This window comes from Tigriopus californicus, chromosome 12 (assembly GCF_007210705.1).
Source record: "Tigriopus californicus strain San Diego chromosome 12, Tcal_SD_v2.1, whole genome shotgun sequence".
Lineage (NCBI taxonomy): Eukaryota > Metazoa > Arthropoda > Copepoda > Harpacticoida > Harpacticidae > Tigriopus > Tigriopus californicus.
The window spans coordinates 7,366,953-7,387,511 of record NC_081451.1 but is presented as its reverse complement, the minus strand read 5'-3'; the positions used below and the strand labels follow the sequence as shown (position 1 = coordinate 7,387,511).

At 43.0% G+C, this 20,559-nt stretch overlaps 3 protein-coding genes and 1 long non-coding RNA gene across 8 annotated transcripts; 1 reads left to right on the top strand and 3 right to left on the bottom strand.

Moving 5' to 3' along the window:
* Positions 1-203: 203 nt before the first annotated feature.
* On the bottom strand, positions 204-2,406 carry LOC131892266 (U-scoloptoxin(01)-Er1a-like). Its single transcript, XM_059242057.1, has one exon. It carries the CDS (start codon positions 2,335-2,337, stop codon positions 1,924-1,926), a length of 414 nt encoding a protein of 137 aa, XP_059098040.1. The 5' UTR covers positions 2,338-2,406; the 3' UTR covers positions 204-1,923.
* An 11-nt stretch (positions 2,407-2,417) lies between these two features.
* LOC131892265 (uncharacterized) lies at positions 2,418-4,727 on the bottom strand. The gene is made up of 3 exons (XR_009374539.1): positions 4,536-4,727; positions 2,586-2,836; positions 2,418-2,489 (listed from the first exon to the last, which is right to left on the bottom strand). It is a non-coding gene; the product is annotated as an uncharacterized LOC131892265 (long non-coding RNA).
* A 3,657-nt stretch (positions 4,728-8,384) lies between these two features.
* LOC131892231 (myosin heavy chain, muscle-like) lies at positions 8,385-15,445 on the top strand. Its single transcript, XM_059242017.1, has 4 exons — positions 8,385-8,500; positions 9,333-9,592; positions 9,666-14,660; positions 14,753-15,445. Exons 2-4 carry the CDS (start codon positions 9,380-9,382, stop codon positions 15,335-15,337), a joined length of 5,793 nt encoding a protein of 1,930 aa, XP_059098000.1. The 5' UTR covers positions 8,385-8,500; positions 9,333-9,379; the 3' UTR covers positions 15,338-15,445.
* LOC131892233 (uncharacterized) lies at positions 15,443-20,497 on the bottom strand. 5 transcript variants are annotated; one of them, XM_059242020.1, is made up of 8 exons: positions 20,291-20,492; positions 19,886-20,221; positions 19,762-19,821; positions 17,627-18,532; positions 17,222-17,512; positions 16,628-17,152; positions 16,232-16,544; positions 15,443-15,672 (listed from the first exon to the last, which is right to left on the bottom strand). In XM_059242020.1, the coding sequence occupies exons 1-8, from the start codon at positions 20,349-20,351 to the stop codon at positions 15,468-15,470; spliced, it is 2,697 nt and encodes an 898-aa protein (XP_059098003.1). In that variant the 5' UTR covers positions 20,352-20,492; the 3' UTR covers positions 15,443-15,467. The 5 variants fall into 5 exon arrangements, with proteins under 5 accessions (XP_059098003.1, XP_059098006.1, XP_059098002.1 ...); XM_059242023.1 differs by having other exon boundaries at positions 15,443-15,617; positions 16,628-17,512; positions 20,291-20,497; XM_059242019.1 differs by having other exon boundaries at positions 16,628-17,512; positions 19,762-19,809; positions 20,291-20,496.
* Positions 20,498-20,559: the final 62 nt, after the last annotated feature.

Sequence of the window (20,559 nt, the reverse complement as noted above, 5' to 3'; positions counted from 1 at the left end):
TTACCGAGTCAGGATGTAAGGGTTCCTTTTAGTATTTTTCGTCAAATTATGGTCATTCCAGTAAATAAGATCCAAATAAATCAACTTTCCAAAAACATGATTTAGAAATGGTTCTAATATGGTAAAAAGTAATGCAGATCATAAGATTAAAGAGTTTGAATTTCTCCCGACATTTTCTAAATTTGAGTAAGATTTTGTGATCGTTGCATACTTGGTATGCTCCATAGGTTTGATGATTCGAAACCGGGCATTAGTCGTTCCCCAATAAAAGGAACGAATTAGGGTTACAATTACTTTGGTCGAAAATAGTAGTTCGTTACACAGCTATTAAATGAAAAAAAAATGTAATGGTGTTACTCGTTACTTTTCCTAAGATTTAGATGACCAATATTAAATGGTTTTCCCCCATCAAGACCACACTTCTCTAAAAAAAATGTTTTTTGCTTCAAGCATTTCTAACGCGTAACATTTGAAGACTTCGCGTCAACATTTTTCAATAATGAACAAATTAATGATTGTTGAAAGCTTACCTATTAGGAAGCCTATGCCTCAAGTCGTGGAAATGTGGAGGCTTTTGAAATTTGATGCATCATACTCCAGTCAATAAAGGGCTTGACAATTACACTGCAAAATCAGGTCTTCAGTCGAACGGAATTTGATTGAAAAGATGTAAACACTAAGGTAGCAAATGCAACAAGATTCAGAATAGTTACTCCCCAGAGTAGTTAAGAGCAATCACAATTTTCAACCCTTTCATTGTTCATAATATGCTACAATTTACAAAAATATTGGCGATTTCTGTTGAGCCTTTTCCTCAGCTGTTACGAGATAAACAAAAAATTAAAGGCCATTCTGGAAGCTGAAGAAGGAACGAGTAACGAGTAATTATTTTAGTCTTTGGGTCGTTACAATTACACAATTTTAAAATGTAATGAAATTAGTTCCTTTTTTGAAAAAAAGGAACGAATTGCTGTAATTTCATTACTTGTGATTTCGTTACTAAGAACCTGATTCAAAACCATAGCCCAGGACCGAACAATGGTAATGATTATAGCTGTAAAAAGAAGTCGAATAGCTTTTTTTAACACTTTTTCCGACTTTTAGGGTATATTCGCCTTTTTCCAGCTTATTGCCGTTTTCACACACATATTTTGTCCATTTTTCGCATTGTTTTCCATTTTGATTTGAACTTCCTGCTTCCTTCAACGTCAACACAACGGGAGCAAGCAAAACACAATAAATGGCAGACGTTCTCCATCACATTTTAACTTTTGAAACCAGGGGTGAGCTAGGGATGAGATGCCTCGACAAAGCTCAAAACTGCATGGCGTAGATCTGCAGTTACGGGTCGAACAACACGCTTTGTAAAGGTACTTAATTATGTGTTGCTCTCCTCTTGTGATAAATTAAAGCCAACTTTCCAAGACCACTTGAATTTGATTTGAAAGCTTCACATAAGCACTAATAGCGTAAGGTAATTTGACAACAATTTCTTCAGGATCACCAGATTGAGGGGAAGACCCTTCGATTTCGGAAGTTTTAGGAAAGCAATTTTCAAATTAGTTACCTTTTTGTGCCCTTTGTAGTCTGTTTAATGTCCAGAGGTTTGAAAATGGTAATCCAGCCCTGCAATCTACCTTCATGTTCATGTACCTCAAACTCTAGAAATACACCACTAAGTGCTTGTTTTCCTCATATTTAATCAACTATTTTGCCAGTTTTCCCAGCTTTTTTTAGCCGCTATTTTGCCAAATTTAATCGACTTTTTTTACAGCTCTAGCTAAAGATAAATGAGCTTTTCTCAAATTCTCACCCAGGCCCTTTGAAATATTAATATACTTTCAATGTGCCCCGTTTGTAAGAACAATATTTTCCTAACGTTGTTTCTACTATATTTGCAAACATAACACGTCATAAAAAAGTTTAATAATCAGGCTCGATCTTGCCAAACTCCACGACTCCGTAGAGCGATTCGGATTCGGCGCAAGGGAAGGAGTCCTCTTCGTAGTTGCAAGTGAGGGTTTGTTGGTCGAACACGGTGCCGTTGCCGCAGATGAACGACCACTGAGCGGTCTCCAGGATGGCGCCGGCATCGTCCTCAATGGGCAGACAGATGTGGAAGATCTGGCAGTTGTTGCTCACATCCGCATAATAACCGTAGTCCCGAGCCTCGCAAGTGAAGTCCAAGGCCAAAGGCTGAGCCAACAAGGTCTCGGCATCGGCGGGCAGGTTGAAGGCCTGATTGTTGGGACTCTGACCATCGGGATAAACCTGAGGCATGGCCAGATATCCGGCGAAGGAGGTGCAAAGGACCAAGACGGCACAGCGGGAGAACATGTTGGATTTGAATGGATATGATGGTTTGCTCAGAAAGGAACTGATGATCTGACCAACGATTCCAAGTTCATTTATACCANCTCTGACCATCGGGATAAACCTGAGGCATGGCCAGATATCCGGCGAAGGAGGTGCAAAGGACCAAGATAGCACTGCGGGAGAACATGGTGGGTTTGAATGGATATGATGGTTTGCTCAGAAAGGAACTGATGATCTGACCAACGATTCCAAGTTCATTTATACCGTACCCTCCGACGCTTAGGATATCGCGGCATTGACCCTATCTGTAAATAGCTAGGAAGACAATTCATGCGTACGCTCAACGTCATAACGACCATAGCAGAATCTTCCTTTCCTTATTTGAAGTGGCCCAAAATCCAGTTTTGAAGATGGTCAAAAGTTGGACTGGTGGTTAAAGCGCAATAGAGCTCGGAAGTAAGCACACTCCTTATGCTTTTGCAATGACAACCCTTTGTAGACCATTGTCGTCTTCGTCATGCTTTACAAAGAAAGGCAAAAAGGGGAAAAGAAAAGCAATTACCAATAACGAAATTACGCTAACCCAATTGCTTTTCTAAGAGATTGGGTCAAACACAAGGGCAAATTGTTTGAAGGCGTGGGGGTTCCTAATTTTCATACATGCATAAATATGATATATCCACATAGAGCAAATTAATTAGATTTCGAAGTAAAAGCGTTCCAGGCCACATTCCAGTGGTCCATGATTGGTTGCAATAAAGGATATTCAATGTTGGATACTCTTGGCAAATCTAATCTCTCTTGTTTCGAAAAGGGTTTTGTCTCTAGCTTTGGGCTGAGGTGCAGGTGATTTATTGATAAATGTGGGGAATTATCGAACTAAAAAAGGGAGTTTCCCCCAGCAACAAGATTGCCAAAATGGCTCATTTGGAATGTAGCAAAAACATGGTCCAAAATGTTCTAAACTTATAAACAGAGTAATGTACTACATTCACAATGCTTTTAGAGAATGCAATTAACTTATCTCTTATTGACCAATATTGAGTTAACAAGCTTCCGATAGTGTGCGTTTAACAATTCGAAACATTATTTCATGGCAAGAGTAGCAATTCATTGACCGCTTCGTACTGTCACTCCTCTCAAGGATAAATATCTCTAGATTTGACCAACCTGAGTTATTAACACGATGTGAGGAAGGAAAAACTCAGACAACGTGAATGGACGAGTAAGTGCAATTGTTGGCGAAACACGACAACGAAATGCAGGGTATGTGTTTGTAGTAACCGGATATATGGTTAGATAAAACAGCATGAAGGATCCCATGAATGAGTATGCAAATGCGCAGGCAGATCCAACCCAGATAAATCCATACCTTTTTACCTCACGCTTTTTACATTACTTTGGTATGTCATATACCTAACACAAAGGAGACATCTTAAGATCATCATCTTACTCCAATCGAAAAATCGACACGAAATTTTTCTCTAAGCTTCCTTCTGATCTGAAGTGGAAGTTTTGCATCGTTTTGGCAAATGCTAATCTTTTACGTTTATCTTTTATTCCGTAATGTTTGAAAGCAAAGTGGCAGTTTATAAGCCAGGTTAGTCAGATTGCTTTGATTGCTTGATTAATTACGTAAATCGCTGGTTAGTTGGATCATTCCTTGTGAAAGGAACACACTTTTAGTCGATAACACGTCCCAAATTTCCTCAATGTATGTTCCATTATGTAGTGTAAAGACCTAATGGCAAATAACTTTTGGTTCAAATTTTGAACGTTTATATCAACAGTTGTTCGAGTAATTGTAAATTAAATTACAGTTACTATTTCATTTCAAACACAATTGCATTCTATGGCAATGGTAGTCACATACATTTTGGGCAAGCTTGTCGATTTCGTTTTTATAGATTACAATTTGATTTTCGACCAATTTTGATTAAGATGTCCAAAAATATCCTGTTTCAATGATCAGAAAAAAAACGAAGGAAACAAAAAACTGACGAGGAACGCGTCACGATTTAAAGTTTAAAAAACATTTTGTCCCGCCACAAAAGACGGATTTCAATCGAAAAAAGAGTTTGCTAATGGGTTTTCCACTCTGATGCTTTTGAGATATGTTAGGCTTGATATGAAAATTCTATCGGAGCGAAGCTCGTTTTCCATGTCCCCCTTTTTCACAATCATTGGGTTGTTAAATGAACTCGGAGGAAAAGTCGTACTTTGTCTCGTTGTGTCCACGCTTCTGTTTTGACAAGGGGGAAAAAGGGCCAACTCGATCGTCGGGATTATGATTGACCTGCCCCTTGGAGAAGAATAAGGGTGAGTACGTGAGTGCTGTTCATTTTTACAGTCTCACTTAGACGCCTGTTCAAATCAATCCCCTGTTTCTCTCCACAAAGAATGTTCACATGACTCATGATGGCCCACTTGGTGACGTGATTTGCTTGCAGATCCGCCCCTGAAATCTGCGCAATTCTTGGCTTCCACTCTTGACATCCAGATGGAATTCGGACACTGGCAAATTTTGAAATCCCTACAAAATCCATGTCTTTTTCCGCCTTTGACTCTAAGCCAATTGGCACCATGGTGGATGGGAATGGCAAATGTGCGCCATTCTATACAGAACATAAATGGGATTCTCTAACCCAAAACTTGAGGACAAAAAACTACAATCTACAATATTCTGCTTTTGACTGCTATGAATTTTTGGAAGTTTGTAACGTAACACTTTTATTGGCAATAAAATTATCTAAAACAACCACTAAAATGCAATAAAAGTCACAAGTAAGTATCATATTCAAATATTCTATCGCACAAGTGGCTTAGTAGTCTCAGGTAGGACCATAACAAACCACACTGATGCCAAGCGATTAAAACCTGTTTCTGTTGTCTTATTTTTTTTCTTTTTTGACTATTCGAGTTTTTTATAAAACACTTATGTTGTTTCCTTCAAGTAAATGTGCATAACTTTTTCGGACAGTGTCATGTCAAATGACGCTTTTCCGTTCAAACAATTGTTGGCCACCTGTCAACTGTAGTGAATAATGAGCTTCAAAGCCCTCTTTCTTGCGCTACTCATGCATGAGAGATTGAAAAGCACGCTGTTTGAGGTCATATATGCCAAGTTTAACCGAGATGATTTATGGAACAGATCCTACTCTACATAGTAGAAGTTGCGATACTTTTAGTCATCGTTCCTAACGACGACAACAACAATGAAGGAGCATTGGGCATTCGAATAGGGGGATTTCATGATTGATCATCCGAGTCCTAAAGCATTCCTTATTAACATACTTTTTTCATAGTAACATCTTTGGCACATTTTTAGAGGAAGTCAAAATCTCTGGGGGATAGATAATATGAGGAACCATACTCATGTCAATTCTAGGTTTCAAGGCCTATATTGAGGCCAAAGCGTTTTATAGAGCCATTATTACAATGCGGGATGAGCATAATAATGATGTGACGACGGCGAAGACCCATGTCACTCTGAACTCGCTTTGGGACCAAATGTTGACTTCCCACAACAAAAACGATTCTTGTCACTCTGAACTCGCTTTGGGACCAAATGTTGACTTCCCACAACAAAAACGATACTTGGCACTCTGAAACAACGGCCCTACCAGACTTTATGAACCCTATCCGATACAAGCTGATCAATGGGGCCGGCCAAACCTTGCATCCTGTAAATTGTGCAAATTTTGCAAAAACTTGCACATCCGAGATTATTTTGCAAATTTATTGCATCTGCAAATTTTGTACGTTTAAGAGCAATTTTTGACATTTTCTGCAATTTATGATGCAATTTCAGCCATTTCTGCAAAAAATATTTGTGCATAATTTTCAAGAATTAAGAGATGTATTCATGAAATCAATCACGGTTGCTCTCCTGTTCCAAGCGTAGACACGAATAAATTAAAAAGAAAAAAAAAACAACCATTCGACGCTTTTATGCCATCCGTGTATCTAATGATGAGTTTTTAACTCATTTCGCGGTTGTTGAGATCCATCCATAGTTGTTGTGATAATTGGGTATTCTTAGTCATTGTTAAGTTGTTTTCCAAGTTTTTGACCAGTCACTCAAATTTGAAAAGAATGATAATGGCGTAGGTGTTTTTCTTTACAAAAGGGAAGAAACTTGTAAGATGGCTAATTCAGTTCCTTGTTTAAGTGGAGGTTTGCTTTTTGGCTGGATCTTTAACTCAATTAAAGTGATTAAAATTGCAAGATTGAATTATGAAATCACCTAATGTCCATCTCTAAGGATCGAAATCTAACTTAATCCAACTTTCACCCTATGCCTTCAATCAATTATTTTTTTAATGGCAAACAGACCCATGCGAAGATTAAGTGCGGATGATTTTTTTGGTTTGAATGTCTGGACGGGGTTTGAAGATATCGTATCGCAACTTTCGCGGTTAAGAAAAAACATTAGATGTTTCATCATTCGTCGGCAGTGACCCAAGAGAGAGGGGGGAGCATCCAGCCTTTGTTCATCATAAGAGAACGGAAAACTTGTCGAACACCACACCTTCTTTGAAAGGGAGACGAATGAAAGAGCACCATACATAGGTCACAGTTCAAATCGTATGTGCCGAAAGTCACAACCACATGTTTCAAGGAAAATGGAATGAAATCTCTTTATTTTGGGATTTTGTCATTGGACTTTTGACTTCAATTTTGGCCAATGTATAAAGGGTGTATAAGGGATTTTCTGAGAGATTGAGGTTCTTCCGATTCAATGGAAAGGCCAAGGGTAAAGATTGACAGCTCTATATGAAAACAAAGATTAGATTTTTCAAATGACCCAAGTTGTCATTTTACGACTTAACACATTGTGAACAAAAGTTTAGCTTCTTATAGCTGCCAAAGCACAAAATGAATGAGCCGGCAGTCTTGAAACAGAAGAGCTAACTCATTCTTTGCTTCAATTGGAAAAAAGGAAATAGTCGGGGAACATCAAGATGTAAGAAGAACAAGTCACTTAAACTGAATGTCAAATGGATCCTCTACAAAACAATATATGTCCCAAGTCAACGTGTGCACAAAGTAGAGCGTGCAGACATTAATGGTTTTTTTTTCATGAGCTTTGTCCCAACCCAGGATTTAGGGTCAATTGTAGTGACCGTAGAGGCTTAACTTGCGTTTTGAGAGCACCTTCAAGCCCTCGAGAATCCAGGCTAGTTAAAACAATGGAGTCCACCTCTCTTCTTTCTCGGGCTCCTTCATTGTTCAATTTGGTGCCTTCAAATATTCGTAGGGCTTAGGTTGGCGTTGATCCAGTAGCAGGATTTAAGTCAGACTTGGACAAGTTTTTGACTAAAATTCCGGATCAACCTTATATTCAAGGATTAGCCAACTCCAATTCGTTGGTCAATCAAATAATATATGCAAATAAAAGTCAAGTAAAATGAATAATCTTCTCGTCTTGAAGTGCTGAGATTCCAATCCCGGTAGCGGTAAGGAAGTCCGCAAAAAAAAAATGAAATTCCATATTTGTGCCACCGTCATTGAATTATGATGCATTATTGGATAAAAAAAACAAAGTATGAACGCCTAACCGAACGCGGTCAACACTTCTGTGTCACATTGTACAGCCGTACTACAATAGAATGTTGGGGAGAGCGTTGAACACACCCATCTCTCGTCAATCCATGTAATAATGGGAAATGCATGCTTTCGAAGACACAGAGCGCTAGTACTTGAATATACATACCACTTGCTGCTTCCAGGGTGAACCAATCCCAATTGAACCCCTTTATGCCCTAAATGAATCGGTCAACAGAACCGATACAACCATTCACCGTTAGCTCCGGATGGCTTGAAATTGATATTGACCAAGAAAGGCTCCAACCGGCCACCGATGACAGGTCTCTATCACCTTTTGGCCACCCGGTAAAATCTATGAATCATGACTGACTGAGATTTGCTTCGCCAGTGTTCCGCAGCCAAAGTCAGACTCGATGATTCTGAATTGGGTTGGGTCGACCTCGCATTCTAAATCCGTTCCAACTTGTTCCAAGAGAGTTGGAGCGTTCCCAGGGCCGCCTCCCTCCTTGAAATTGACGTGACTGACACTGACTGAGGGCGTCGGACCAAGTGCAAATATGTGCCAAGATCCATCACCTATAAAACATGGGTGTTCCTTGATGTGAACTCGCAGTTCCTCCTCAACGTGGGTGTGGTGAGTACTCATCTGAGGGAACTCGTCTTTAGGTTGACTTGTCCATTTTTGAGGCAATCTCAGCACTTCTGGCTGTTCCCCGGGTTCCAAATCTTTTTGGAAACTTTGAAAACAATTATCTGAGTTTATTTGTCAATTGTCAACGTACATACGTACTATACTTGGAACGTACATTTGTTGGAAGTTTAGATGATCCTTGGGACATTAGGGAATGGAGTTTTTATCCATCCAAATTTTGAGCTCAGATATTTGCTATTTCCACTCAATTTCAAATTGTCCCCGGCATTAGGATGTTCCCAAGAGCCAATATTTGACAAATAACGGGGAGATTAAATTCTTCAGATGCCTCTACTCTTCAGAAATGTTTGTTACCAAGTGGTTCCATTTAATTGAAGGCAGGAAATCAATTTCGTTTTTCGTATGGAGCAAAGCAACCTCTTAAATTGGTTCAATTTCAACCGTTTCCTAAACTTTTTTGGAAAGGAAAGACTTCAATCATGTCACTCGCATTTCTAACCACTTTTTTTCGTCTTCTTTTGCTCTCTGCAAACTCGAAACAATTGTAGGGATGTGGAGGTATTAGTCCAAGTAGGTGTGTTTGATGCCTTTGTCTCATTTTGATTAGCCTCAAAATCTGCAGTATTACGATAGGCTTTAAAAAGGGCAAAGGGACGTATAAAGAATTGTGTTTTAAATACACTTCATATTTATTCACTTTATTTCTTGTATTTATTTTTATAATGTTGCCTTCTTTACAATACGTAGTAGTGGATTAATCCATCTTTGCAAGAGTTGGTTATTAAGATAGTGATTTTTTTCAATTTTCTTCCAGATTGCATTGATTCGTCTTCAGAGAGATCAACCAACTTTCTTCCGAATATGCCTGGTCACGTGAAACTTGGAAAGTCCGGTGAACCGGATCCGGATCCTCTTCCTTACCTGGTCGTGTCCATGGACATGAAGCGTGCTGACATGCTCAAGCCCTACGATCCCAAGAAGTCCTATTGGGTTCCCGATGGCCAAGGTGGATTCAAGGATGGTATCCTTGAGAACGACGACGGAACCAAGGCCACTCTGATGTTGGGCCATGAGGTATGTTGAGACCAAAGTACATTGGTATAAATCGAATGCTGGACATGATTGAAATCCACGTTTTGTTTCATAGAAAAAAGTGTTCAAGTCCTCCGAGATTGGACAAGTCAACCCCCCCAAGTTCGAGCGTTGTGAGGACATGGCTAACTTGACCTTCTTGAACGACGCATCCGTGTTCCACAACTTGAAGATCCGGTACACCGCCAAACTGATCTACACCTACTCTGGGCTCTTTTGTATTGTGGTGAACCCCTACAAACGGTTTCCTATTTACACCCCCACCGTGGTGAAGGTTTACCTTGGAAAGAGGAGGAATGAGGTCCCACCCCATCTGTGGGCTATCACTGAGACCGCCTACCGCAACATGTTGCAAAACTCCAAGGATCAGTCCATGCTGATCACTGGCGAGTCCGGAGCCGGAAAGACCGAAAACACCAAGAAGGTCATTTCCTACTTGGCCATGGTGGCCTCGTCTGGCAAGAAGTCCGCCAAGAAGGTGTCGCTTGAGGACCAAATTGTGGCCACCAACCCCATCATGGAGTCCTATGGTAATGCCAAGACCTCCAGGAACGACAACTCGTCCCGTTTCGGAAAGTTCATCCGTATCCATTTCACGGGCTCCGGAAAGTTGGCTGGTTGTGATATCGAGTCGTATCTGTTGGAAAAGTCCCGTATCACCCAACAACAGGAGGTCGAGCGATCCTACCATATCTTCTACCAACTTCTCCAACCTTTTGTTCCCGACATGAAGGCCAAGTGCGAGCTATCCGATGACATCTATGACTACAGCTATGTGTCACAAGGCAAGACGACGGTGGCATCCATTGACGACAATGAAGAGTTGGAGTATACCGACAATGCCTTCGACATCTTGGGCTTCTCCGAATCCGAGAAATGGGATTGCTTCAAGCTCACCGCCGCTGTCATGACCATGGGTGAAATCAAGTTCAAGCAGAAGGGTCGTGACGACCAAGCTGAGCCTGATGACCTGACCTTCCCGAATAAGGTGGCCACCCTGTTTGGTTGTAGTTGCGACGAGTTGATGAAAAGCTTCTGCAAGCCCAAGATTAAGGTCGGAACCGAGTGGGTCACCAAGGGTCAAACCTGTGAACAGTCCATCAATGCCGTTGGTGGTATTGCCAGATCTACTTTCGATCGGCTCTTCAAGTGGCTGATCATCAAGTGTAACGAGACCCTAATTGATCCTACCATGAAGAAGAACCACTTTGTGGCTGTCTTGGATATCGCCGGCTTTGAGATCTTTGAATACAATGGATTCGAACAGATCTCCATCAACTTTGTCAATGAGAAGCTTCAGCAGTTCTTCAACCATCACATGTTTGTCGTCGAGCAAGAGGAGTACATCTCTGAGGGTATCGATTGGGCCATGGTGGACTTTGGTATGGATTTGGCAGCTTGCATCATCATGTTTGAAAAACCAATGGGCATCTGGGCCATTCTTGAGGAGGAGTCTCTCTTCCCCAAGGCCACGGACAAGACCTTTGAAGACAAGCTGAAGGCCCAACATTTGGGCAAATCTGCTCCATTTGCTAAGCCTCATTCCAAGACTGATAAGAATGCTCACTTTGCCATCATCCATTATGCTGGCATTGTGTCCTACAATGTCACGGCATGGCTTGAGAAGAACAAAGATCCTGTCAATGATACCGTGGTCGATGTCCTGAAGAGAGCTTCCAATGAGCTTCTGGTTTACTTGTGGAGAGATCATCCTGGTCAATCCAATCCCCCAGAGGAGACTGGTGGCAAGAAGAAGAAGAAGGGTGGCGGTGCCAAGACCGTGTCTTCGGTGTATCTGGTCCAATTGAACGACCTGATGAACACACTTCACAGCACCGAGCCTCATTTCATCCGATGCATCGTACCCAACACGCACAAGCAGCCGGGAATGGTTGAGCCCCCTCTGATTATGCACCAGCTCACCTGTAACGGTGTACTTGAAGGAATTCGTATCTGTATGCGAGGATTCCCGAACCGAATGCTTTATCCGGATTTCAAGAGTCGTTACCAGATTTTGGGACAAGAGGAAATCAACAAAGCCAAAGACAACAAAAGCGGCGCTTATGGTCTTTTGGACAAGGTTGGCTTCTCCAGGGAGAAGTACCGTCTTGGTCACACCAAGGTGTTCTTCCGTGCTGGTGCCTTGGCCCAGCTTGAAGAGGAGCGCGATACCATCGTCCTTAAGTTGGTGCGATGGATGCAAGGCCAATGCTATGGATTCATTCGAAGAAAAGACTACAGAAAGAGGGCCGATCAGCGCGACTTGCTCAAGGTCATCCAAAGGAACTTCCGAAAGTACATGCAACTCCGAAACTGGGGCTGGTTCATCATCATTCAGAAGACTCGACCCCTCATTGGGCAGGTCAACATCGAGGAAGAGCTCAGACTCCTGGAGGAAAGGGCCAATGAGGCTTATGGTGCCTATCAAGAGCAACTCGATACCAAAGCCAAATTGGAGGAGGAGAGCGTAAGGATCAAGCAAGAGGCCAAGGATCTTCTCAAGCAGATCGAGAGTGAGCAAGGCAATCTCAGCGAGTACACCGAAAGACAGGCCAAGGCCTCTGCCCAGAAGGCCGATCTAGAGGTTCAACTGCATGAAGCTGGCAATCTTTTGGCACAGATGGAGCAAGAGCGACAGAATGCCACATCCGATAAGAAGCTCTTGGAGCAAGAGAATCAAGTCATCAAGAAGGATATTGAAGATTTGGAACTGGCCATCTTGAAATTGGAACAAGAGAAGACCAACCGTGATCACAACATTCGATCCTTGAACGACGAGATTGCCTCTCAAGATGAGGTGATCAATAAGTTGAACAAGGAGAAGAAGCATTTGTCCGAAAACAATTCCAAGGCATCCGACGATCTTCAGTCAGCCGAGGACAAGGTCAGCCACTTGACAAACATCAAGACCAAGCTGGAGCAAACCTTGGACGAACTTGAAGACTCCCTCCAACGTGAGAAGAGGTCCCGAGCTGACATCGAGAAACAGCGAAGGAAGGTCGAAGGTGATTTGAGAATTACCCAAGAGAGCGTCGGAGAGCTTGAGCGCAGCAAGAGGGAGTTGGAAAACACCATTGCCCGCAAAGAGAAGGAGATCAGCACTTATGCCGCCAAATTAGAAGACGAACAAGGTGGCGTGGGCAAGATCACCAAGAGCATCAAGGAGACTCAAGCTCGCGTTGAAGAGCTGGAAGAGGAACTTGAGGCTGAGCGACAAGCTCGTGCCAAAGCTGAACGCCAACGTTCTGATCTTGCACGTGAGTTGGAAGAACTCGGTGAGAGGCTCAATGAGGCAGGAGGAGCCACTTCTGCTCAAATCGAGTTGAACAAAAAACGAGAGGCTGAGGTCCAGAAACTGAGGAAGGATCTTGAGGAAGCTCATATCCAACAAGAGGCTACAATGACCAACCTGAAGCGAAAACATCAAGATGCCATTGCGGAGATGAGCGAACAAATTGAACAACTCTCTAAGATGAAGTCTAAGATTGAGAAAGACAAGAACCAAATCTCCCACGAGATTACTGATGTTCGAGCTGCCACTGACGAAATCAACCGTGCCAGGGCCTCTGCCGAGAAAGCCAACAAAAACTTGCAGCAAACCTTGAACGACACCAACAAAAAGGTTGAGGAAGCCAACTTGACTCTGAGCGATTTCGAAAACTCCAAGAGGAAGCTGGCTGCTGAAAACTCTGATCTTCTCCGACAAGTCCAGGAATTGGACAACAACGCCAACATGCTCCAGAAGATGAGGATTCAATTGGCCAGCCAACTGGAAGAGGCAAGACGCTCGGCTGATGACGAGGCCAAGGAGAGGCAATCTCTTTTGGGCAAGTACAAGAACCTCGAGCACGAGTTGGATGGCATGCGGTACCAATTGGATGAGGAAACTGGCCATAAGGATGACGTGGCTCGTCAACTTGCCAAGGCTTCCCAGGAGGCCGACATGTGGCGGCAGAAGTACGAAATTGACGGCATGGCCAAGGCCGAGGATTTGGAAATGTCCAAGATGAAGCTCCAAGCCCGATTAACCGAAGCTCAGAGCACCATTGAGAACTTGAACGCCAAGCTTGGTCAATTGGACAAGGCCAAGAACACCCTTCAATCCGAGATTGACGAAATGGCGGTCCAAACTGACCAAGCTCACATCTTGAACAACCAGATGGAGAAGAAGGCCAAACAGTTTGACCGCATTGTGGCTGAATGGAAGCACAAGGTGGACGGTCTGTCTATGGACTTGGACACCTCGATCAAGGAGTGTAGAAACGCCTCTTCCGAATTGTTCAGAATCAAGTCCGCGTACGAGGAATCCGTTTCTCAATTGGACGAGGTCCGGAAGGAGAACAAGAATTTGAGCACAGAGATCAAGGACATCATGGATCAAATCAGCGAAGGTGGACGATCCATCCATGAGATTGACAAGATTCGCAAACGCCTGGAAGCCGAGAAGATGGAACTCCAAGCTGCTTTGGAGGAGGCCGAGGGAGCTCTGGAGCAGGAGGAGAACAAGGTTCTTCGCGCTCAACTAGAACTCACCCAAGTTCGTCAAGAGATTGAGCGTCGCATCGCTGAGAAGGAGGAAGAGTTCCACAACACCAGGAAGAACTTCCAAAAGGCCATTGATGGCATGCAATCTGCTCTTGAACAAGAGAGCAAGGGCAAAGCCGAGGCTCAACGGATGAAGAAGAAATTGGAGGCCGATGTTGCCGAGTTGGAGGTGGCTCTTGAACACGCCAACGCTGCTAACATGGAATCCCAAAAGACCATCAAGAAGTACCACGAGCAAATCCGCCAAGCACAATCCCGATTGGAGGAAGAGCAACGTGCCAAGGAGGTGGCTCGCGACCACTTGATTGCCGCTGATCGACGTGCCCACGCCATGCAAAACGCCTTGGAAGAGGCCCGTACTCTCTTGGAGCAAGCTGACCGAGCTCGTCGTCTGGCCGAACAAGAACTGTCCGACACCAACGAACAACTTTCCGATTTGACCTGTCAAAACCAGGCCATTGCCGGTGCCAAGAGGAAGCTCGAGTCCGAGATGCAAACCCTTTCGGTGAGTTCAGGTTTTAGGCACCGACCCACAGATCCCTATTATCTTCAGTGTGACTGATTGGTCCAAGTAATAATTTTTTCCCCTCATTATAGGGAGATCTCGATGAAATGTCAAGCGAGGCCCGCATGTCCGAGGAGAAGGCCAAGAAGGCCATGGTTGACGCTGCCCGTTTGGCCGATGAGCTCCGTTGCGAGCAAGAACTGGCCCAGGCATTGGAGCGTGACCGAAAACTGCTCGATTGCCAGGTCAAGGAGATGCAGCAACGTCTCGATGAGGCTGAGAACAACGCTCTCAAGGGAGGCAAGAAGGCCATGAACAAGATGGAGACCCGCATCCGAGAGCTGGAGTCCGAAATGGATGCCGAGAACCGACGGCTGGGTGACGCTGGCAAGAACTTGCGCAAAAGCGAGCGCCGAATCAAGGAGTTGTCTTACGCCGCTGAGGAGGATCGAAAGAACCACGAGCGGATGCAGGGCTTGATTGACCAGCTCCAGGGTAAGATCCGATCCTACAAGAAGCAGATCGAGGAGGCTGAGGAAATCGCTGCCCTCAACTTGGCCAAGTTCCGTCAAGCCCAAGGCCAATTGGCTGAATCCGAGGAGCGTGCTGACCTGAATGAGCAAGCTTTGGCCAAATACAAGGCCAAGGAGCGTGCCGCTTCCCTTGCCCCAATGTAAAGGCTGAACAGGCCTTCCGTCCAATTCTAGTCTTCAAAGTTGAGCAACAATGTCCTGATTTGGATCATTTGTATCAATTGTCAATAAATTTGACAATGAAGCATCTTACACGTGCGGCTATATCCATTTATTAAGCAGGTTGATCTTTTTCAATGCTATTTAGAAGTCCCTCTGCCCTGGTGAGTATAGCGTTGACTTTATTCCATTTCTTGGCGGGACTTTCACCTTCGTCTTGGTCCAAATGTTTAGGTCGGTTGGTTTTGATCAGTTTTGGCTCGGTCTGGAAAGCTGGTTTCGTTGCCTTCAATTTACTCTTCACCTGATTAGTTGCTTGCCTGAAAATCCCTATTCCCAAAATTATTTTTTCATATTCTCATATATGTATATAAGACTGCCTGCTCAGAGTCCTAGGACACAAAAAAGCCGTCGCTCAAAACTTGGGTTACTTCTCTAAGGCCAAAAGTCAATCTTTCCTCAACAATGTTATATAAGTTCGTTCAAAATGAAAACGTTTCATCTGTATACAATGGTAATGGGTTTCGAACCGGAAAATCCAGTATTTTGCTTAAAGAACCTCTGTTAGGGATGCCAATTCAACAGGAAAAAGGTAAAGAAATGAAGTTCTAACATCAGGAACGAGTTTTAAAGCAGCCCTGGCTCCGAGACTTAGAAAAGCAGGGTCACATTTTGCCACTCATTTGAGCGGTTTTGATTGTGCTTGTGTACCCTCTTTCGCTTGTGATAGGAGCCCTAACCGAGGTCCTTGAAGCTAAAAAGCTGACATTCCGGTTCGAAACACATCAGAAGTAAACAACTCAGATTTCTATTGTCTTTTTCATCAAGGAGCGTCCGCATGAGTAATGGGTTTAGAATCGTACAACCAATAGAGCTTACCTATTCAATTGGCTGGCAGGATCAAACTGAATTGCCCCAGGGTTGATATCTTGATACTGCTCAAAGACCTTCCGTTTCATAAAGAAGTTCATTAGCTTTCGAGCCAATTCCTTGGAATTTCCCAACGTTTTTGGGACCACAGTAGATCTACCATTTGGTTTATTTTCAGTGTATGGCTCAAATCCTGATGTAAAATCGTTATATTCATAGTCATGGTCTTCAAAGTTGCTTTGCAAGGGTGCCACTTCATAGATTCTTCCTTCTTCACCATTGTAGTCATCAATAACTTGATCCAAAAACTTAGGATGAAAACCTTTATGGAAACAATACCAAAGTGTTGTAGATGGTTTTCTTCCCATGACATTTCGTGTTTGTTAGATGAAACTTTACTCGTACCCCTTTTTGGAGCCTGAAAATATGATCTCCCTGCATAATCTACCATGTCTGAATTCAGGTTCAAGCTGGATCCAAAATTCGGGACTTGGCCTTGAACCTGAGGTGTGTTGTGGTCTGAGTTTCGACGAGCATCATCTTCCAAGGTCAAGGAACTCAAAAGCGGTCCATTTTTTTCGTGGTGCCGATGATTCTCAGAATTGGAAGGAGAGGACAAATCAGAGGAGCTCTCAAACCGATTGGTCGGAGCAATTGGTTCTAAATTGCGGAACCTAGATTGTCCCTGACCATCCATTTCAGTAGGTGGGAGAATAAAGGTTAGCTTGGTCGTTCCAGGCACATAGCCCACGTTCAGACACACTTTTCCCATTGGAACTAATCGGCTCTCATTCGGTTCCACTTGGAAATGGCGATAATCTCCGTTGGGAGCCTTGTTTGTAGCCCTCACGTTAGCGATAGCACCTTGCCCCACAGTTTTAGATTGCGGTTGAATGAAACTAAATGTTTGCGATGAAGCTTTTGACAGTCCTAGATTAAACAAGAAAAAAGGAGACGAGCTTGCTGTATCTATTAAAACAATATATGTCACAAGAGTACCTCCATCGCTCTGGGTCTCAACTTGGATTCCATTGGAAGAAAGCCCAGCCTTGCGAATTGAACTCAAGATGGCGGAATTCGCCTCTCCTGGACTAAGATTGACGAATCCCTTGTTCGTATTTTGGTGCTTTCTTCTATTTTTTGAAGTTATAGAAATTGGCTCTACATCGGAATTTTCTTTTTTAGTCACTCGTTCACTGAATGGAAAAGTTCGCCCACTTCCAGGATTTGAATGGCGGCGATTTTGAATTTGATGCTTTGATCTCTTCAAGGAACGTCGCACGTTCATCCCTAAAAATGCATTGCTTATTAGTGTTGCACAAAACAGGGTTTCTTTTATGATTTTGATGAGTTGGGATTTTGAAAATTGAAAGTCGTTACACTTTCAAAAAGCTCTCTACTCACCATATCGATTGCTTCCATAAGAAGGGTACAGCTGCCCATATGTGCGTTTCTTAGAAGGCTCGGAATAATCATAATCATCATTATTTATCGACAAACCCGGTTGTAACAGGCGATTTTGAGGCTGCTGATCATACAGAGGCGGTTTAACCCTGTTATAAGTATTCCATTTATATGGGCCGAATTTAGGGAACGGGTATTGGTCGTAAATGGGAAAGGGAATGGCAGGGTATCGCAGATTGGGATGGGGATAGTTGTCGTAAGAATAGTCTTCGATTGGCCGCGGATTTTTCCTCCTAAGTAAACGATTACTACGAGTAAAGGTATGCAAAATGGGAGCAACGGTGGTCGATTGAATTTCGATTGGAGGATCTTCAGGGACCAGCATTTTGTCTTGGGTCAGATTGACCGCCGAGACTTGATCCTTTGGTGGAACTTTCTCTGATATAAACGCTTCCTTTGGTTGCGTTTTGTTGATCGTAATGATAATGGATTCATTAATTGGGTTTTCTGCCTGTGGCTCTAGAATCGTCTCCGTTGGACTCACTGGTTTTGGCTTGTCTTGATTGGTGAGTTCGTCAGGAAAGATGTCAATCTGTACAGCTTTCTTGACTTGTTCTGGATCAGATGGTGAGCTTTCAGTTTCAATTGTCTCAGTTTTTTTAATCACAGGGCGCGGTTGCAAAGCATCTTTTTGTTGAGCAAACCGAACCTTCGTCCAAGGCCGCCTTGGTCCAACATCGACCAAATGGTGTCGTCTCGGCCATAGAGGTCCATTCGGCTCTGGCCAAGGCCGATCAGTTTGACCTTGGGGCCAAAACTGGGGTTGGTTGTCTCGGTCTTTCTGGAGAACTGCATTTCCATCCTCGATTTGATTTTGATATTTTCCTCCTTGTCGGACCTTGTCGCCTTAAATCATTAATAAAATAGGACAAATATTTTATTTTTCTTCCGAAAAAGTCCATAAAAAAATTCTTAAGAACATGAAAAAAAGATTTATAAAGGGCGAATATTACTGGATGTGCCATAAGCCCTCGGACAAATTTCAATAACAACTTCAACAAGGTCTACTTGGGGAGCAAGGGGTCGAAGGTTGAAATTAGTACTGGGGCGAGTCCGGACTCGAGTCTTTTACTCGATTTTGGAGGAATCGGCCAGACTCGAGTCTTTTTGAGAGGAGGGTTTTTTTTCTTTAATTTTGCAAGGCGTGTCATTTTGCTTGTCCTGACTCTAGTAAAATACTCGAGTCCTCTGCCAGACTCGAGTCTGGACTCGGAGGGTCAAAAAATCAAAGGACTTGCCCCAGCACTAGTTAAATAGTATTTAAAAAGGATGACAATTAGACAAATTATAGCAATTTGTTTTTCTCATATCCCCCCAATAGCAGCAATAGCTGCCACACCCAGATCCCGGCACTGTAGTGGCTGTTAAGGGCCAGGATGACCTTTAGAGGAAGAATCTGGCTATACCGGGTTGCCCTTAATCCAGATCAGTGGGAGTCGAAATATTTTGGGTCCTTCTTTATTTTGGTCAACCACTGAAGTTACCAGTGGCCCTACCAACGGTGCTCCTGGCGATGCTGAAGTTGATCGCGATGATCCTGGCGCTGTTGCCAGCCTCGATCCGCAAAATTATTTTTCCGAGGATTATTTTTCCATCATTGTTTTCAAACACAAAGAGGCAAAACTAAGATCAGTTGTTGAAACAAAAAAAATTAGGTAGATATGCCAAGAAACCCCTGCAATAAATCTTTTTTATATATCTTTCTTCATCACTGAGCTACAAGGTTTTAAAGACGTCTCCCAGGACTTATGGCAGGCCTGCTAAACTCAAACTCAATTAATAAACAAAAACTAAACCTTTGAGAAATAAAACCGCTGAAAAAAAACTGCAAAAACTGTGAATTGTTTCGTGGCAAAAACACGGCAGCTTATTGCTAGAGAAATATTACGCGTAGCACTTGACAAAAGTAGTCGAATAAGAAATCACAAAACATTACATCCTTATTGGTCTACTTTCGATTTTGACATACACAATCGAGCCCGAAATTTAATGCAAATGAGGCCACATACCTATTTGGAACTTCATGTCTGGCAACATCTCTTTTAACGAATTAAGCTAAGATGTTATCGACCTACCACCACTTTGTTCTTCGAAACTTGACACTCTCGGGGCTAAAGATGACACTGAAAATGATGCTGAAAATAATTGAGGTTGCTGCAATCTTTTGACGATTTCAAATCAAAGACGTCCTTGTCTTACTGGGTTCATCCAAAACGTCGGCGGTCAAAATGACTTTATCCGCTTTCGTGTCATTCATATTGACCTCGTCCCAATCAGATGTATTTCCAATCGCCACTGTCGTGTTACGCATTTTTGACGTCATCGTTGAGGTGATGGTTGTGGTTGTGGTTTTTGCCGTCGTCGTCGTCGTCGTCGTTGTTGTTGTTGTTGAAGACGCATTAGTGGAAGGACTGGGTAAATGAAACGGGGTGACTGGGGCTTGCTCAACTCGTTCGCTGTCTGGTAGAAAGCTCATTTCGTCAATGACCGGATCCCACATGTTGTTATTGCGATTGTGGCTGTTCCGGTTATAATCTGCAAACATCAAAAGGAGAATTAATTGGAAGTGAACAATGCTTATTATCAGTGTTTCTTGATCCATACAATCAGGGGTGGAAGTCTCAAGTCCTTGAGCATAAAGGAATAGAAGCAGAAGTGGAACCATGGTCTCTCTCGTCAGACCAAATGAGGCCTCTCGTAGTTTGTCATCTTGATCCTGATCGATGTTGATTAATCGTCAATTCATTTCAGTTTAACCTACTTAAACAGCAAATCAAATTTGAAGTCATCCTCCCGATGCCGCTTGTAAATTATGTCCGATTCAAAAATTCACTTGTTCTTCAAAGTCATTAGTGGAATGAGGCAATGCGACA

Bases quoted from the DNA above. Each gene is read 5' to 3' on its own strand.
- LOC131892231 (XM_059242017.1), top strand. From the start codon at position 9,380: ATGCCTGGTCACGTGAAACTTGGAAAGTCCGGTGAACCGGATCCGGAT. The intron at 9,593-9,665 runs GTATGTTGAGAC...TTTGTTTCATAG, and splicing joins CTCTGATGTTGGGCCATGAG to AAAAAAGTGTTCAAGTCCTC. The intron at 14,661-14,752 runs GTGAGTTCAGGT...CCCTCATTATAG, and splicing joins CCGAGATGCAAACCCTTTCG to GGAGATCTCGATGAAATGTC.
- LOC131892266 (XM_059242057.1), bottom strand. From the start codon at position 2,337: ATGTTCTCCCGCTGTGCCGTCTTGGTCCTTTGCACCTCCTTCGCCGGA.
- LOC131892233 (XM_059242018.1), bottom strand. From the start codon at position 20,351: ATGGTTCCACTTCTGCTTCTATTCCTTTATGCTCAAGGACTTGAGACT. The intron at 20,222-20,290 runs GTATGGATCAAG...TGATGTTTGCAG, and splicing joins TGAGACTTCCACCCCTGATT to ATTATAACCGGAACAGCCAC. The intron at 17,513-17,626 runs GTGAGTAGAGAG...ATGCATTTTTAG, and splicing joins TTATGGAAGCAATCGATATG to GGATGAACGTGCGACGTTCC.